Source organism: Drosophila arizonae, chromosome 5, assembly GCF_054131065.1.
Source record: "Drosophila arizonae isolate 15081-1271.41 chromosome 5, UAZ_ARI_1.0, whole genome shotgun sequence".
Classification (NCBI taxonomy): Eukaryota; Metazoa; Arthropoda; class Insecta; order Diptera; family Drosophilidae; genus Drosophila; species Drosophila arizonae.
The window spans coordinates 4,897,673-4,913,976 of NC_142925.1; the positions used below are offsets into that span (position 1 = coordinate 4,897,673).

General features: G+C 44.9%; 4 protein-coding genes across 7 annotated transcripts in view; all 4 read right to left on the bottom strand.

Moving 5' to 3' along the window:
* The window catches only part of pk (prickle), a 77,994-nt gene that overhangs the window by 24,376 nt on the left and 37,314 nt on the right, over positions 1-16,304 (bottom strand). The window contains exon 1 of one of the 4 annotated variants that reach the window (XM_089471720.1): positions 7,242-8,965. The exons of 2 other annotated variants lie outside the window; for them this stretch is intronic. The gene's annotated coding sequence lies outside the window, so the exon portion shown is untranslated. Of the gene's footprint in view, positions 1-7,149; positions 8,966-16,304 lie in introns of those variants that run through there. One more of the 4 variants, XM_089471721.1, reaches the window with a different exon arrangement.
* Positions 9,660-12,070, bottom strand: LOC108616898 (uncharacterized). The gene has a single exon (XM_018012416.2). The coding sequence runs from the start codon at positions 11,928-11,930 to the stop codon at positions 9,912-9,914; it is 2,019 nt and encodes a 672-aa protein (XP_017867905.1). The 5' UTR covers positions 11,931-12,070; the 3' UTR covers positions 9,660-9,911.
* Positions 12,090-13,927, bottom strand: LOC108616899 (uncharacterized). Its single transcript, XM_018012417.2, has one exon. It carries the CDS (start codon positions 13,780-13,782, stop codon positions 12,091-12,093), a length of 1,692 nt encoding a protein of 563 aa, XP_017867906.1. The 5' UTR covers positions 13,783-13,927; the 3' UTR covers position 12,090.
* On the bottom strand, positions 14,039-16,264 carry LOC149268390 (uncharacterized). Its single transcript, XM_089471723.1, has one exon. It carries the CDS (start codon positions 16,262-16,264, stop codon positions 14,039-14,041), a length of 2,226 nt encoding a protein of 741 aa, XP_089327849.1.

Here is a 16,304-nt window from a genome sequence, read left to right on the forward strand (position 1 = left end):
CCACCTGTAGCTGGCATACGTGCACATAATTGAATTATAAACAACAACTAGAGGAGAGCAAATGCAATCATAACTGGTCGCCGCCTACATAAACAAACCAGATAGCTAGCTGACTAGCTGGCATTTGGCTTCCGGTAAAAACTCTAAAGCTGAAGATGATTTCCAACCAACCAACAACAACAACAACAGAAATACTAACAGCCACAACAATGTTTCAAACAAACAACAACCAAAGAGAAAAACCGCAGCACGCGATGTGAATGTGGGCAGTGCGACTCTCAGTTAGAAGCCTCCAGAGCTGCAGCTTCAATTCCAACTCCGGCTCCAGCTCCAGCTGTAATTCCAACTCCAGCTCCAGCTGGAGCAGCTGCTGCGGGTGTGATTAGCTGCAGCAAACCCGTTCCGAGTGCCAAAGAAGTGCCGCACTTGGCCATCTTTCACATGTGCCACTAAAGCTTAGAGTCAGCTCCAGCTCTCAACTTGGTTCAATTGCATGTGATTAAAACGCGATCACACAATAATCATAAAATGCAACAGCTCTTCGAGTGGAGGAGCTTAGAAAATCAGAGCCGAAGTGCTGATACGCTTTGAAAAATAATTAAGTTCTATGTGTGGGATAATTCCTTGTTAATGGGAGGCTAATAAGAAAGAAGTAAAAGAGTCTGGTAACTGGAGATTGACTACCAGTCACATGAATGAAGTCAGAGAAAAGAAGGCAAGGAGAGAGACGCCATCATTAGATGAGAATGAAATGCAGCGGAGTAATTGCAATTTAAATATTATATTCTTAGAGAATTAGAAAGGCAAGTGGATAGAAGTTAATCAATCAGAAAGAAATGCCTTGGGGCTATTGCAATTTGATTACCAGAGCAATCAAGTGAGAGGAATGTGGCACATGAGGCTTGCATTTTGATAAGATAAATGTAGACAAATATAAAAGAAATAAAAAGCTCGAATACTTCTGGAAAATTTAATACAATTTCTGTCAAGTGTTGAAAGAAGAGAGAGAGAGGGAAAGGGTTGAAAACACTAAGAAGTAAAAGAAGTTGAAAGTCAACTAAAGGAAACTTAAGGGGTATTCCTTAGCAGCATATGTAGCTAAAGAGATGCCGTTAGCACTTCATATAAAAGAACTGAGTTACTCTCTAAGAACTTTTTAGCTCAGCTTAAGAGCCCTAACCTTACTCTCATTTCCGATTCTCCTATCTACCTATTGTTGAAACTCTTGAACACTTTCTTCTAAGACCAAACATGATCTATAAATCTCTATACTTCCTCGTTAACACTTCAATATAAACGACTTTAGAAAATTGATCACAAACAATGGTAAAGTGCTTCCTTTGCCTTCTCGAATCAGTTTGTTGAAACAACAAAATTAATAAGTTCCGCCTTAGACACAGACTAACAGCACTTCATTAGAGACAAAACCCATTTGGAAATTGTTAAACAAAAAAGCGCCAGCAGCTGAAATAATAATTAAATACAAAATAATACGAAATATGGGTTATCCGGTATGAAAGTTGAATCTGAATGTGTTACCAATTTAATGATACAGTGGCTATAGCCTAACCGGCCCTGAGCAACTAAACTAGAGCCGAGAAGTGTTGCAATAACAACAACAACAACAACAGCAGACAAGAAAGCAACAACAAGAAGAAAAGAAGAAAGAAAACAAGTAAGAAAGCTCTAGTCGAGACTGCTCGACTACGAGATCCCCTGAACCCTTGGAGTGCTAGCTATTTCAATAATTTTTCGCGTCTTTCAGCTTACACAAGAAACACACACACATACACAAACACATACACACACAAGCACCCACGCATAAACACGCATGGGCTGCAGTGTGCGCTTACTATGAGAACTTAATTGTTTAATAACTTTTTTTGTGGACGTACGATCTTCATGAAAGTCTCTAGTATTTGAAATACGCGTTTTACAAAAGTGAGGGTGAGGGGGTGAATTTAGAGGTGGGGGGTAAATTTTAACAAAAACCGAAATTGTATAAATTGCATATAAGCATATATAAAAAATTTGGAGACTCTAGCAATAAAGGTGTAGAAGATATAATTTTATAACAGGTTTTCGATAAGGTTTTTCATCGATAAAAAAAGATCGGGATGAGTTATCGAATTTTAATGATAAACTCGATATCCGCGCTGTAATTACGAACATTTTACAAAAAATTTGAAGTCTCTAGCTCTTATATCTTCGGAAATCGACGCGTTCAAACATACGGACAGACGGACAGGCGGACAGACGGACAGACGGACAGACGGACAGACGGACAGACAGACAGACGGACAGGGCCAAATCAACTCAGCTCGTCACCCTGATCAAGAATATATATACTTTGTGGGGTCTGCCACGCCTCCTTCTGCCTGTTACATACATTTCAACAAAACCATTATACCCTGATTTCCCATTTTCAATGGGTTCAGGGTATAAAAAAAATAAAGCCCAAGAGACTTGAGTATTTGCCGCACAGAGACTTCCGGCGATGTTGGCTGATGGGAAGCTGTGTGTGCGATCAGCGAGACTTAAGAGTGCGAGCGATGGTGAGTGACAGAGAGAGACAGAGAGAGTGAGAGGGGTAGAGATCTGACTGCAATTACCGTTAGTATTTATTGATACACAGGCACGGACATGTGTAAAGCGACGCCGATCGGTGTCGCGATAGTCAGCGCATAATTTATCAATAAAATACGATAGTTTATTGAATATCGACTTGACCCAATGGCCGAGACAACAACAGCAACAGCAACAGCGGCAACTAATTGATTGGAATCGCTGATGCTGCAGGCCAAGTTTCCACTGTTCAGGCATTTGCATTCTGGCTCTGATTTTGACAGTCAGTCAGATAGTCAGCCCTGCCAGCAGCTGACACCAGTCTGGCTAAATTGGCAGCAACTGTTGCTGCTGCTGCTGTTGCTGCTGCTGCTGTTGTTGCTGGCGGCGCTGCCATCAATCAAGCTAGCTGCAATTGCCTTGTCTAGGTTTATGCTGTGCTCTTTTATTATGACTACTTTTACTATTATTATTTTATTTCGTTTTGCGTTTTACAATTTTATTGCAACGCAACATTTGTCAAGTTGCCAAGTTTTCAATGCTGGCGGCGCTTTTTTTCTCTCCTCTTGCGTGAAAATTGCGTGGCAAATGACAGCAAGAGAGAGAGAGAGAGAAAGACATGCAAGCAGACAGACAACCAGACAGACAGACAGACAAGCAGACAGAGAGTATTGCAATTAATTTTATTGCTATTTATGCATATTTGCTGCAATTGCCGCTATTCATTTGCACAGCAATGCGGGTTAAAGAGTCAATTGCTTTGTCTTGGTTTACTTCTGAGCCACGTTTACAGCTGTTAGCCAGCAATTGTAAATCAGAATCGCGCAGCGGCTCACTCAACTAGGCAGTTAGCCGGAAATCTGTTTTACACTCGCTGCTATCTAGGACATCTTGCAGTACCTGCAGCAGCAGCTGGCCCACGCCTGTTCACGACTTTGAACTAATAACGCCCTTTGTCGCTGCCTGTTGTCTAGGACGCCCACATGCCACATGCGGCAGCCAACGCAAAGATCCACAGAAGTCGCTCCAAAAATGAAAAAATAAAGTAAAGAAAAACAAGAAAACTTGAAGCCAAACGAATCTGAAAAAGCCAACCGCAACTCAAATTCTTGGTAAGCATGTGAAAGCCGCGCTCAAGTGTTCTTTTCCCATTCTTCTGCCTCATCTTATTTTTCTTTGCCACATTTTTGAAAATTGTGTTATCAACATCTCAAACAATGCCACAAGCCTTCAGGTTTAGTCATCGGCTTAGAAGCCGCTAGAAGAGACGGCTCATTTAACTCGTCGACCTCTGCGGATGAGTACCGTAAATAGTAAATATCATAATTTCCAACGTGCATCAAATCAGTCAGATGCTGGAGCTGCTGATGCTGCTGACACATATTCGATATTAGCATACGAATGGTTTGAGTACAAAGCTTGAGCTGGCGTGGTTAATAACAGGCGCTACAATATACGATTTACCAGTTATAACTGTAAGCAACGAGTTGTTGTTGCTATTGTTGTTGTTGTTGTTGGCATACGTCAAGTGAAGAAGCAGCAGCAACAACAACACCAGCAACAGCAACAGCGGCAGCCATGGCATCTGGTGACCGCGCCCGCTAATGGATTAACTTGTTTGTATATTTTATGTGGCAGCCCAAACTATAATTTAGACAAAACTCTCTCGGCTTACGCCGACTGTGGAAATTCTAATAACACAGTTTAGCGAGGCCTAAAAAAAACACTAAACAAAACTTAGAGGCTCTTAGGCAGCAGCCAAAAACTTGTTTTGGGCCCAGCCAAGCTTTGGAGTATTCTAGGCGCTCTAATGAGCCATTGTCTGCTGCTGTCTCATATTTCATTGAAGTCGATAAACATCTAACGCCTTGGCTAATGGCTCTCGGGCTGCTCGATCATTAAGCTGTGCAAAATGTTTCGTATTTTTTGTCTTGGCAAATTGATTGGCTTTTAAATGAAAAACTTAATTGCATCTAAATGGATAAAAAGGGAAACAAAAATGCAAATGAAATGTATTGCAAGAGTTAGACAAAGACAGAGAGAGAGAGAGAGAGAGAGAGAGGGAGAGGAGGGAGTGGCGTTTGTTGTGGCTTGGCTTGGCTGAGCTTTAATTAACACCGAGTCGTGTCTTATCTGAGAGTCAAGCTGGTACGTGTTGTTGTATGTCAAATGCAATCAAAATACAGCGCTCGCTCCATTTACAGATTCGAAGATCGAATTCGAATCGCTCAGAGCGACGGCTGTGAACCAGTTGTTTTTTATCTATTGCAAAGATGATTTGCACGCTAACGCAAGCGGACAGCTTGACAGTTACAATTGCAACGCATATCGATAATGATGATGGCGATGGCGATGATGATGATCAGGCAGTCAGTCAGGCTGGGCGATTGAGGCAACGGCAACTTTTTCAAGCTGACTGCACTATCATTTATCATTTAACGTAGCGCTTGCGCCCATTCTCGCCAGAGCAGAGCGGAGCAGATCATCATTAGCAGCAGCAAACTTCCTTCTTTAAATAGTCGTAAAGTTGCCTAATTAATTTACGACCAGCTTTTATTTTATTTTATTTATTTTTTTTTTTTTTTTGGCTATTTTTTATGATTTATGAATACACAGCAAATCGCTATGCGAAAGAGAAAACAGAAGAAAAAAGATCCCAACGACAAACAAAAGACGCAACAATATTTGGCTAATTGCTGGCCAAAAAAACCTCAATTAGCGCCCAAAAAGGCATAAAAGCACTTTTGATATGGAAATGATTAATGCGCTAAAGCAACAGCAGAAAGGAACAAAAAAAAAAAACAATTTTTATTACAAGCAGAATGCGTCGAAACGAAAGACTTAGGCAACGAACTTGACTGATGCTCAGATGCTACTACAAGACGCGCTGCTGTTCAACGGTTGTTGACCCACAACATGACACACACGCACACACACACGCACACACATACGCACTCGATGCTGTTGTTATGCTAAAACTACAATATAAATAACTGTAAACATCTTCGGCTGTTCTTTATTTGGCTCGAGAGGCGTTAGCTATAAATCGATGCACATTAAACAGAAAAAAAAACGACATTGTTTACGCTCTGACAATTGCGTGAAACTAACAAATTAATACTGTCCGGCAATTTGGCTAGAGAAAGTCTTGTGGCCGTAATTGGCTGTTAAGCATTTCTTGGCCATAAACAACAGTTTTGACTTTTTCCCCCCATTTTTTTGGCTACTGCCGCCGGGCAGCATAATTAACGCCATAGCGAAAAGAATTTTGTAGTTTAGCTAAGCTGCGTAATCATAAAATATGGCCACAAAATTGCAGGCTGCGCTGCCTTGGCACTTTCCATCAGCAGCGCTGCAGCGGTGGCATCGGCCTGGCTAAATGGACACAATTAACCTGTATCTCTGGCTCTGGCCCCCTCGCACCCCTTTTTCGTACCAGTTCCGCTTGTCAATCAAATAGACACCAAGAGTTGCTGCTGCTGTTGCTGTTGCAACGGCTGCTGCGTCTAGTTTTAATTAAAAAGTTTTTTCTTCTTCTTTGGTGCGCAGCGCAGAAAATGGTAGCATCCACAGTTGCCAGTTTTAATGAAGGCGTTACGCGGCCAGCCCGCCAAAAGCAATAGCGTCTGCATGGTCAATGAGTCTATTGCAATTTACACTCTCGCTGCAGCATTCGGCTTGTGGCATTTAACCCAATAAAGCGAGTTGCCAATTGCCGATCGCCAATTGCCAGTTGCCAATAGCCAATCCACATTAATTGGCATGTCAGGCAATTAGAAATCACAGATAACTTAACCAAGCCAGCCAGCGCCCACACGGAGAGACAAACCAACATTACACTGGCTGTCAATAAGGTGAACACACCAGGTCTTAACATAACATGTTTGCAGTTTATATTTATTTTTTCTGCCTTGCTTTGCGAACGGCCCACACACCGAGTGTGTGCAGATGCCGATGGTTGCTGGGCTAACAAGCCATTGTTGACACATTGCAGCCATGTTAGAGATCATGTCATTGTGGGAGTTTTTGGACGCACGTAATTGGATCAGAAGCTGCATAGAGAAAGCCGACATAGCCGCCGCTACCAATAATCAAATTATTTGCAACTATTTCAGCAGACTTTATATGGCTTTGCGCAAGTGTTTTTTTCTTCCTTTTTTATTTTTTATTTTATGTATGTGGTTGATAGTTTTTTATGGCGCTGCTTGGCTGGTTGGCTTATTTGGTTATGACTTCATTTGCAGCGCGTAGCGTGGTGAAAGTGCGCCAGAGACGCATCAGGCAAATGAATCAAATTGAGTGCGTTATGAATGGTCATTAAGTTGGCTGCTGCTGCTGCTGGCACAGGTTCGTTGCCTAAGTCATTCGTTTGCAACCATCAAATTTCATAATGATCGCCCGATTCTCGCCACACTGATAAAGACAAAAAATATTACAAGCACAGACAAACACACACACACATACACACACTTATTGAGAGAGACATAAAGTCGTTAGGCCAGCCGCAATGACGCCTGTGCTTCGCATTTCAAATCAGTTTCGAATTTCATTTCGTTTTTTTTTTTTTTTTTTTATCTTGTGAACCTTTTTATGTTTAATTTTTTATTTGGATTTTTCGTTGTTGTTATTGTGTAGCGCACTGTTGACAATGTAGACATCGAAGCGTCGCGACGCACCTTTTAACACTTTGCCGCGCAGCCGCTGAGCGGCTTATCCCACTCGAAACTTGGCCTTAACTTTTTACCAAGCCCTGCGATTCGCGTTTCGTAATTTGTTGCTTATCCTTTGACACTGCACTACAAACTTTATTATTGATTTGCGGACAACTTGGATGTTGTTGTTGTTGTTGTTGTTTTCTGATGCTGCCGGTGCTGTTGCGCTTTGGGCAACTCAAACTCGAGCAACGGTAAACGACAGATCTGGCGCACGACAAACTGGCAGCGTGCTCGACCCCGAGACCCGATCCGCAATGAAAAACAAGCGAGTGTAATGCGCGCTGGCAACAGGTGCAAACCGTTCGCATGCGCTGTCGCTCTCAAACTGCGGCACTCGCACATGCCACAAATGTTAAAATGCGCAGCAGTCGACTCTCTGCTTGCTGTTAACTTTTCCGTTGCCTGTTTTTAGGCTGCATTGAAAATGCATTATGCATTTACGATCAACATGCCTAATAATCTTTTTTTTTTATAATTTTGTTGGTTTAAAATAATCACATATATATGAATATTTTTCTCATATTATTTTCAATTATATATTTTCTTATTTTTAATATATTAATTCATATTATTTATTTACAGAATTGCATTATGTTAAAGCTTGCTGTTAGCTCAGGAATATTTATGTTATGTTCCCTAGCACGCTATTCAGCTACGACCCATAGGTGGCGCTTTTGATATTCGAAAGCGCCTAAAAGATGCAACAGTTTTTTGTCACCAGTTATTTTGCTCTGCTAGATCAGTCGTGATCAATTATTTTATGATCTATAAGATTATTATTGTTGATAAAAAAATAAAAAATAAATAAAAAAAATGTAGGACCTGAGAAAACGCAATAACAAACAAGGTCTCTTGTACGATCTCCTATTAATATGCTAATCAGGTTATCTTTAAGGCGAGATCTTGTGCTTGAAAATCATGTTTAAGAAGTAGAATTCGATGCCGTTGATACTTGGCTCACTGAGAGGACTTTTCATAATGAAAATACATTTATAAATACCATATTATAATGCATTCCATATAATTAGTGCCAATCAGAAGATATTTCCTCATAATATATATCTTATTAGCCCCAATGGATAATTGTGCTAAGAAAATTAACTAACTGTAACTACTAGGTCGATGTACATATATGAAAATATTTTCAAAATTATTATAACTAGTCCTAATTTATAATGCCATAAATGGACTTGCATCAGGGATGAGTTAGATAATTAGGAGAGAGTATTCACAGAAAATATTCACAATGAAATAAATTAAAGGCAGCCTACCAACAATTGTGCATTCATTGAATCGTACAATAAAACTGTAAATTATATATTATGGTCTAATTGTACGTTAAGTAGAGTAGAATGAGAAAAGTTCAAGGTCAAGTTGCATTTCCAAGACCACATATGGAGCGCAGCGCATGCCAGTTAGTTGGTCAATATGCTGAGTACGGCACAAGCAGCACTCGGTCGGAGTGCTTTGGTGGCTGGTCATTAAGCCAGAGACACGACATTAACGCGCTCTGCTGATGTCTGGTCTGTTTGCGGTCTGTGGGTTAATTAGGGATCAAAACAATGCGAGCGGAAATGTTTGCTCTTTTTTCCGAGCATTGACTTATGATTTATGAGTAGACACTGAAGACACTGAAGACACTCAAGAGCACTGCAGCGTGTGAAGCCGGCGCCCGGGGGGCCCCTCTTAAAACTTACCCCGTATTGCATATGAAATCAATGGGAATGCGCTTGTTCGCTTACCTGCAAAATAGGAAAATGGTTATCAGATTAAATGCGTATTAAATGTGGGCCCAAATGCGTATCGGTATGTATGTATGTATATGGATATGAGCTGCTTGCTATCACAAAATCAATTTGGCTAATTGCAAACATAATGGCCTCGTTTGTCGACACATTTCAACAGACACCAACGAGCCAGCTGCCAGCAGCTGACAACCGACAGCCGACAGCCGAGAACTGACAACTTTTTGACACGCAATCGACGAGCGATGTGGGAGCGTTTATTAGCCAAATAAAATAACCCCCAAAGTGTCATCAAATCAATGCAAAGTAGCACAAATCGAACTGGGAGAATGGAAAAACTTTGCCGAGGGGGAAACAACATTTGCAACAGCCCAGAGCCATTAGAGTCTTGGCTCTGAGAGCCAGCCAAACGAAAATGGGCAATTCTTTTGGCCATAAAACGTCGTAATAATGACAAAAGTTTGCCCCAGAGGCGGAATAGTAGGACACAGGTGTGTCCTTAAGCATGAAATAGTTTTTCTCCTGCCCTCGAGCTCGCCATCGACAACTCAAGCTGAAATCAATAAGTTTCTATTCCCAGTGGAGTGTAACTAGAGTGTAAACTCCGATTTAAAGAGTTCTCCTAGATGCCATATTAAAATCATTTTTCTATATTTACCCTACCATTTACATTTTTAACTTGTTTCCCTTTACATTTACATTTTCATTTACTGTTATACATAACTACAAATTTTTACGACTGACTACAAAAAGTATGCCAACGCTATAGACAATCAGCTGAAGCTGCAGAATATAAAAGCATTGTAGCATATTTTCTCTTGCTACAGTAAACACTCGAGCGTATGCTACAATTTTTTGTACATTGGCAACAAGTCTATGCCACGATTTATACGTACTGTGTGCTCTCGATAACTGAGGCCACGTTCTCGGCTATGTCACAGAGCTGTGTGTAAGTATGCATGTAGAGCGCATCTCTGTAGTATTTCTTGCCCTGCATCACTCTGTGCACATAGACTGCAGGATTTTCGTCTTTGAGCTTCTTTAGGCAGGGCGGGTTCGGCGTGTCATCCTTGAGAGTACAGAATCGATGTATTTCGGTCTTGAAGCAGCTCTCTTCGATGCCCATCATCAGGTCCTCCCACTCGTCGATGCCGTTGCCAATGCAGCCGCGCACATAGATGAAGCACGAACGCTCCCGCTCATTGCTGTGCTCGCAGTGCATCGGGGATTGCTGATCTCTGGTGCAGTGGAGCGTCGGCAGGATGTTAAGCAGAATCTGAAAGTACATCATACGCCTATTGGGCTCGGGCAGTCGTATTATGAATCGCTTGATGGTGTCCAAGCGCATATCCCACGCCGGCTCGCGTGGCATCTTCACTTCATTGTAGAGAGCACGAAGCGCTTCGATATCGTCAAACCGTTCACAATGATAGCCCACATTTTGGATATTGAACTGCTCCCGTTCGTCGAGTGTACGCTCGTACGGATGCAGCTGCTCGTGGGGCTTGATAAGTGGCGCCAGCTCGGCATGCAGTTGGGTCAGGCTGACAGTTCTCGCCTTGAGCGACTTGTCTATGACCAGATCCAATTGCTTGTTGATCTTCCACAGATACTCCGGTGGTGCAACGCATTTTCCAACTAACAGCAGCATGAGGCCATTGCGACGATTGCAAAAAATGTGGGGAAAGATTCGCAACTTCCAAAACTGTCTGGTCAATAATACCTCATTCGGCCGGTACATGACATTGATGATATGCACATCGCCCGGATACAATCGGAATTGGTTCCGCTCAAAGAAGAAACAACGGCGGCAATAGTGCATCGACGGATCGGCTAACAGCCATTCGCAAAACAAAATATTCTGTCCGATGTTCTCGAGGCGCATCACCTGCTTGAATTGCCGCTCGAATGGCGTACACTCAAAGTGGTACTCGAAGCGTGCAGAGGGGAACAAGGTGTCGCAATGGTCCTTAATGAATTCCCTATCGTTGACCCTGAGGCCCACACTGACGACCTTCGGCTCTAAGGGCACCTTGACAGGTGGCTTCTGGTCCTCTGCAGGTGAGTTCGTTTCGGTGATGCTGCTCACGGAATATAATGACTTTACTGCCACCAGATCTATATCCGATTGAGGCTCTCGGATTAAATTTTGATTACTGGCAATCACTTCGAGCTTTCTCATATCTGGAAAAAACTCGACGACACGATCAATATCCATATATTTCAAGTTGAGACTCTTTTCGAGCTCTTCCGAATTGATCCAACTGGTCTTGCCCTTGCGTGCGTTTTCCAGCCCAAATATTTCCTGATTAGTCGCGTTACTCAGCCCCGTGATTTCCAGATCAGCAACGCCCGAGCGTTCCGGCAGTGGCACCGTCTGCTGCACCTCTGGCACAAAGACACACTGCTTTGCATCCGAATGAGCGGGCAGAACGCCGTACTGCTGCGACACGAGGCGGGTGGGATTCAGGCGATCCGCGTAGTCTATTATACGGGTAATATTGCCCTTGTTGCGCTGATCCAATGTGCCGCTCTGGTTCAACAGCATCTGCTCGGGTCGGCGGCCGATGCGCTGATGGATCTTCGCCTGCACTCGGGCGCGATCGCGCAGTGTGTCGTGCCACTGCTTGAGCCGCTTGTCCATATGCTCGCTGCCCTCGAAGCCCGTCACGATCGAGCAACGCGAACTAGAGGCAACATATTTGCCCGCTTCCTTGTCGAATATCGAGTCGATTATGTCCTCAACTATATTCTTGCCATCCTGGCGAGTTACCTGCTTCAAATTGCCGTGCTCTCGGAAAAAATCGGACGACTTGGACTTGTTTGACAGGGTGTTAGCTTCGCTGACCTGGGGCCCTTGGTTCTCGCGTGCATATCTCAATCGATACAATCGATGGCTCTTCATGACTTAAACAAAGAATTGTGTTGCGATTTTTTTGTATTTTTTTATATTTTATATATATATATTTTTTTTTAGTTTTTTGTTGTTTTTTTTTTGTTTGATGTTTGGTTTTGTTTTGTGTGTGTGTGTGTGAGTGTGTAATTTGTTTTAGTTACATTTACTACTAGACATGCTCAGTGCTCTCGATGACGGAGACAATATTTTCGGCAATATTGCACAGTCTATAGAACGTGTATATATATATGGCGTCTCGAAGGGATTTCTTTTGTGCCCAGCTGCCCTTGGTGCATATCTGCGGCACAAACATGGAAAGCTGTTGCTCCCACAGCTCAATGCCGTTGGCGATGATGCCGCGCACAAAGATGAATTTCGTGCACTGCCGTTGCTTCAGCCTGTGAACCGAATCGCTCAGCTTGAGCGGCGTTGTTCGGCCACGCAGCGGCGCCAAGAGCGACTGCAGCTGCTCAAAGAGGCTGATGCGCTGTTGCGTGTCCCCTTTGATGCAGACCAGCTCAATTAGCAGGCTCACACTGTAGTCCCATTCCAGGCCACAGTTCTCTGGCCTCACCAAATAGAAAAACCTCTTCAAGTCTCTCATGTCATGCTCGCGCTCGCAATGGAAGCCCACGTTGCGCTGATTGAAGGCCTCATTGTCCTCCAGCTGTCTGACATACGGGCAGAGAATCGGCAGCGGCTTGGGCATCGCCTGTGGTCGCGCTACTCTTTTCGTCGCATACGTTCGATTCAGGAGCATTCTCTCTCGCAGCAACTGGAGGTACTCCTGCGGGGGCGTGCACTTGCCATGCATGTTGAGGGTCAGAGCATAGGGGCAGCGGAAGAATATGCGAGGACTTGTCTTGAGCAACCATCGCTGCTTAACGATGCCCACCTTGCGCGGACGGAAGAGCACCGATACTTCGCGCACCCCACCCGGCCGGAGGGGAAACGGCTCCTTGTCGAAGACGAACACATCGTCCGGCTTGCTGAAAAGCGATCGATTGTAGGCAAACGACTCGGCGCAGCTCCACCTAAAGTTGATCAACTCACGGCCGTTGTTCTCGATGCGTATTATGGTGCGATAGGAGTACTCGTACGGATTGCTCACGAACTTACGCTCCACAATGGGCGAAAATTCCGGCCGATGGCGCCGATACGTGGTGCCATTGAAGCTCACCGCCAGCTCCGAGGCGGCGGCTTGCAGAATTCTGGTTTTCGAAGTAGCCGCTGCTAACTTTTCGGCTGGCCTTTCGAGTACTTCGCTTGGCGTAATACTCGATATCGTATGACCCGATGTTCTCATACAGGGCTGCCTACGCCACAGATTCCGGCCGACCAACATAAGTTGATCGACCTTCGGACAGAACTCGAGAACATTTCTAATGCCTGTTTTCTCTAGCTGTAGACACGTCGCAAGCATTTGCGACTCGCCCCACGAGTTTCGCTTAGGGCCCGGACAATCCATCTCCTCACTAATCCGTTTTGGTAGACCAACAATTTCCACATAATCTAGCGATTCATTGGACACCAAGATATCTTTACGCGAGGTGTGATCCAGAATACGCTTGAAAGTCTGCTCCTCGCGATTGTCCAGATTGAAGAGCAGCTCCTCTGGCTGCCTGCCCGTGGCCAGGCATAGTCTTCGCTGCAGCGCTCGGCGCTTCTGAATCATATCCTTCCAGTAGAGCAAACGCTTGTCCACATGGCTAATGTCCAGGCCTGACATGCATTGCGCCTCAGGCTGCGATTCAGATTCCTCGTAACGCTGAAATATGCCATCGACAATATCATAGATCAAGCATTTATCTTCTTGCGCTTCCGAAATTTCGCCTATTTCAAAGATTTCCTGACTCGCCATGGCACCAATTTATGGGGATCAAAAGTTGAAACTAGCTAGGATTATGAGTATTATGTCATGTGTTCATAAACTGACAACAGGAGCAAGTGGATAGCGAGACCTGATTAAAATAAATCTCAAATCTAAAAATAAGATGAGCTATAAATAATTTAATTGAATTCTGGGCAATCAATTTGCTATATTCTTGTTCATTGTATATAACTTGAAATTTCATCCTGCATCAATTAAAATACAACTAAATTGCTGAGCTTCGGCCTTAGGTCGGCACCAGTTCAGTGCTCTCAATGACCGAAACGATATCCTCGGCAATATTGCACAAATGCGAATAGGTTTGTATATAGAGAGCATCGCGAAAGTATTTGGATCGATGCAGCTTCTTCATGACCGCAGCGTTGACCTTCTCATCGAAGACGATTTCAGTGAGATCGATGTCGGGAATAAGTTTGATTTTGGCAGTCGGATCCGGCTCCGCCTTGGGCGCAAATGGGTCCGCATACTCATTGTCCTCCTCCTCCTCTTCGCCCTCGTCCAAGAGGTGCATGTAGTAGCGCTGCAGTTCGGGCTTGTAGAAAGACTCCTCGACAATAAAGACAAGATCCTCCCATTCCTCGATGCAGTTGCATATGGCACCGCGTACATAAATGTATCTGGTGCGCTGTTTCTGCTCATCTATGCGCGAAACCATGTCCAGGCTAGGCGCTGCGCCAAGTAGGGGCTCCTGCAGGATCATCAGGTGTTTAAACATTTTCTCCCGCTCGGCTGTGTTCTCGATGCGCATGATCAGCATCTTGATGGTCTCCAAGCGCAGGTCCCAGGGCTTTTCGCGCGGTTTCTTCAAATGCTTGTGCATGCCCTTGAGCACCTCCAGATCGTCGAAGCGCATACAGTTGTAACCCGGATTCAAAGAGTTGAACGTCTCCCGCTCATCGAGGGCGCGCTCATAGGGACAACACGCGGGCGGCGGCTCTATCAACGGCACCAAATCGCCCAGATGTCCCGTCAGCTCGTCCATCACAACAGTGTTGGCAAAGCAAATCGTTTTGCAGTGCAGCTCCCGCAGCCGGGCCAAGTACTCCTTGGGTGGGGTGCATCGGCCATGGAAGCGCAGCTGCATCGATTCGTGATGCCCGCAGAAGATGCGCGGCTCGACCTGCAGGCGCCACAGCTCAACGGCCATGCTCACCTTCCGGGGCTGGTACAAAACAATCAGGTTATAGCACTGATTGGGGGTCAGTCGAAAGTTGTCCGTGTCGAAGAAGAACTCATTGTCCTTGGCCAGCAGCAGGGATCCGCGATTGTAGTAGTAGATGCCCTGCGACCAGCGAAACGAGAGCGTCTGCTTGCCAATGTTCTGGAGCCTGAGCACATGCTTAATGCGTCGCTGGTACGGCTCGCATGTGAATTTCGTGAGTATTTCAAAGCAGTCGGTGAAGGGCTTCTCGCACACAATATACTCCTTGCCGTTCACTTTGAGTGCCAGCTCGGGAGGCTCTGGCTCTGCCTCGAACTCGGTTATCGTCGGCTCCGTCCAGTCATCGCACAACATTTGATCCTCACCTGTGCAGGACTTATCGGTGCTAGTGGACACTGAATGTATGCTCTCCTCGCCGACCTTCTTAACTTTTGGCTGAGGCCGCAGCTTGTCTATGCTGATGCCCTTCACCTGTAGCTGCTGCAGATCGGGAAAGAATTCCACCACCTTGGTTATGTCATTGAATTGCTCATCGATGCGCTCATCTAGCACCGGAGAGTTCATCCAATTCCAGCTCCGCAGCTGGTACCGGGCAGCGTCTGAGCCCAACAGCTCCTCCTGCACAACTGCCGGCAGTCCGATGATCTCGACATTTTGCTCGCCCCGCAGCTCCGGCTGTGGCCAGGTTTCAGGCACGGGTTCCATCAGCCTGCAGGTGCAGGGGTCTTCGCGCTCTATCAGAGCACTGACTGGCTTCTTGGCCAGGTTGTCGGGCTTAACACGCTCGGCGTAGCTCATGAGTCGTTTAACCGTCTCCTTGTTGCGATTGTCAAGCGTCGAGGAACGATTGAAGAGCACCTGCTCTGGGGTTTTGCCGGTCTCGACTTCGACACGATTCTGCATCTTACGACGCGTCTGTAGCATGTCATGCCAGTACTGCAGTCGCTTGTCCACATGCGATACAGAGTCTCTTTGCTTGAGCTCCTCGAATTTGGGAATGTCACAGGACGACGATGTCTCGGGAAAATGTCCCCGTCGCTCCGCAAAGATTGCGTTCAATATTTCCTCGACAATGCGCTCACTGTACTGAGTGATGCAGGGGCCAGCCTTAAACTGGTCAGTCGAAAAACCCCCAGGGAATTGAAGAGATGAATGCGTATTGGGATTCAAGTTGATCATTGTGAATGGCTCATCGTCGTCCATGTTGTGATTGCTGGGTAGTGTGCGTCGATCCCCAATGCTGCAAGCCTCCTTCAAGTCGCATCCACTTGAAGTGTTGTGGTCGTTCATGGTCGGAGAAATAAGTATACAAATACAATTGAAACTAGTT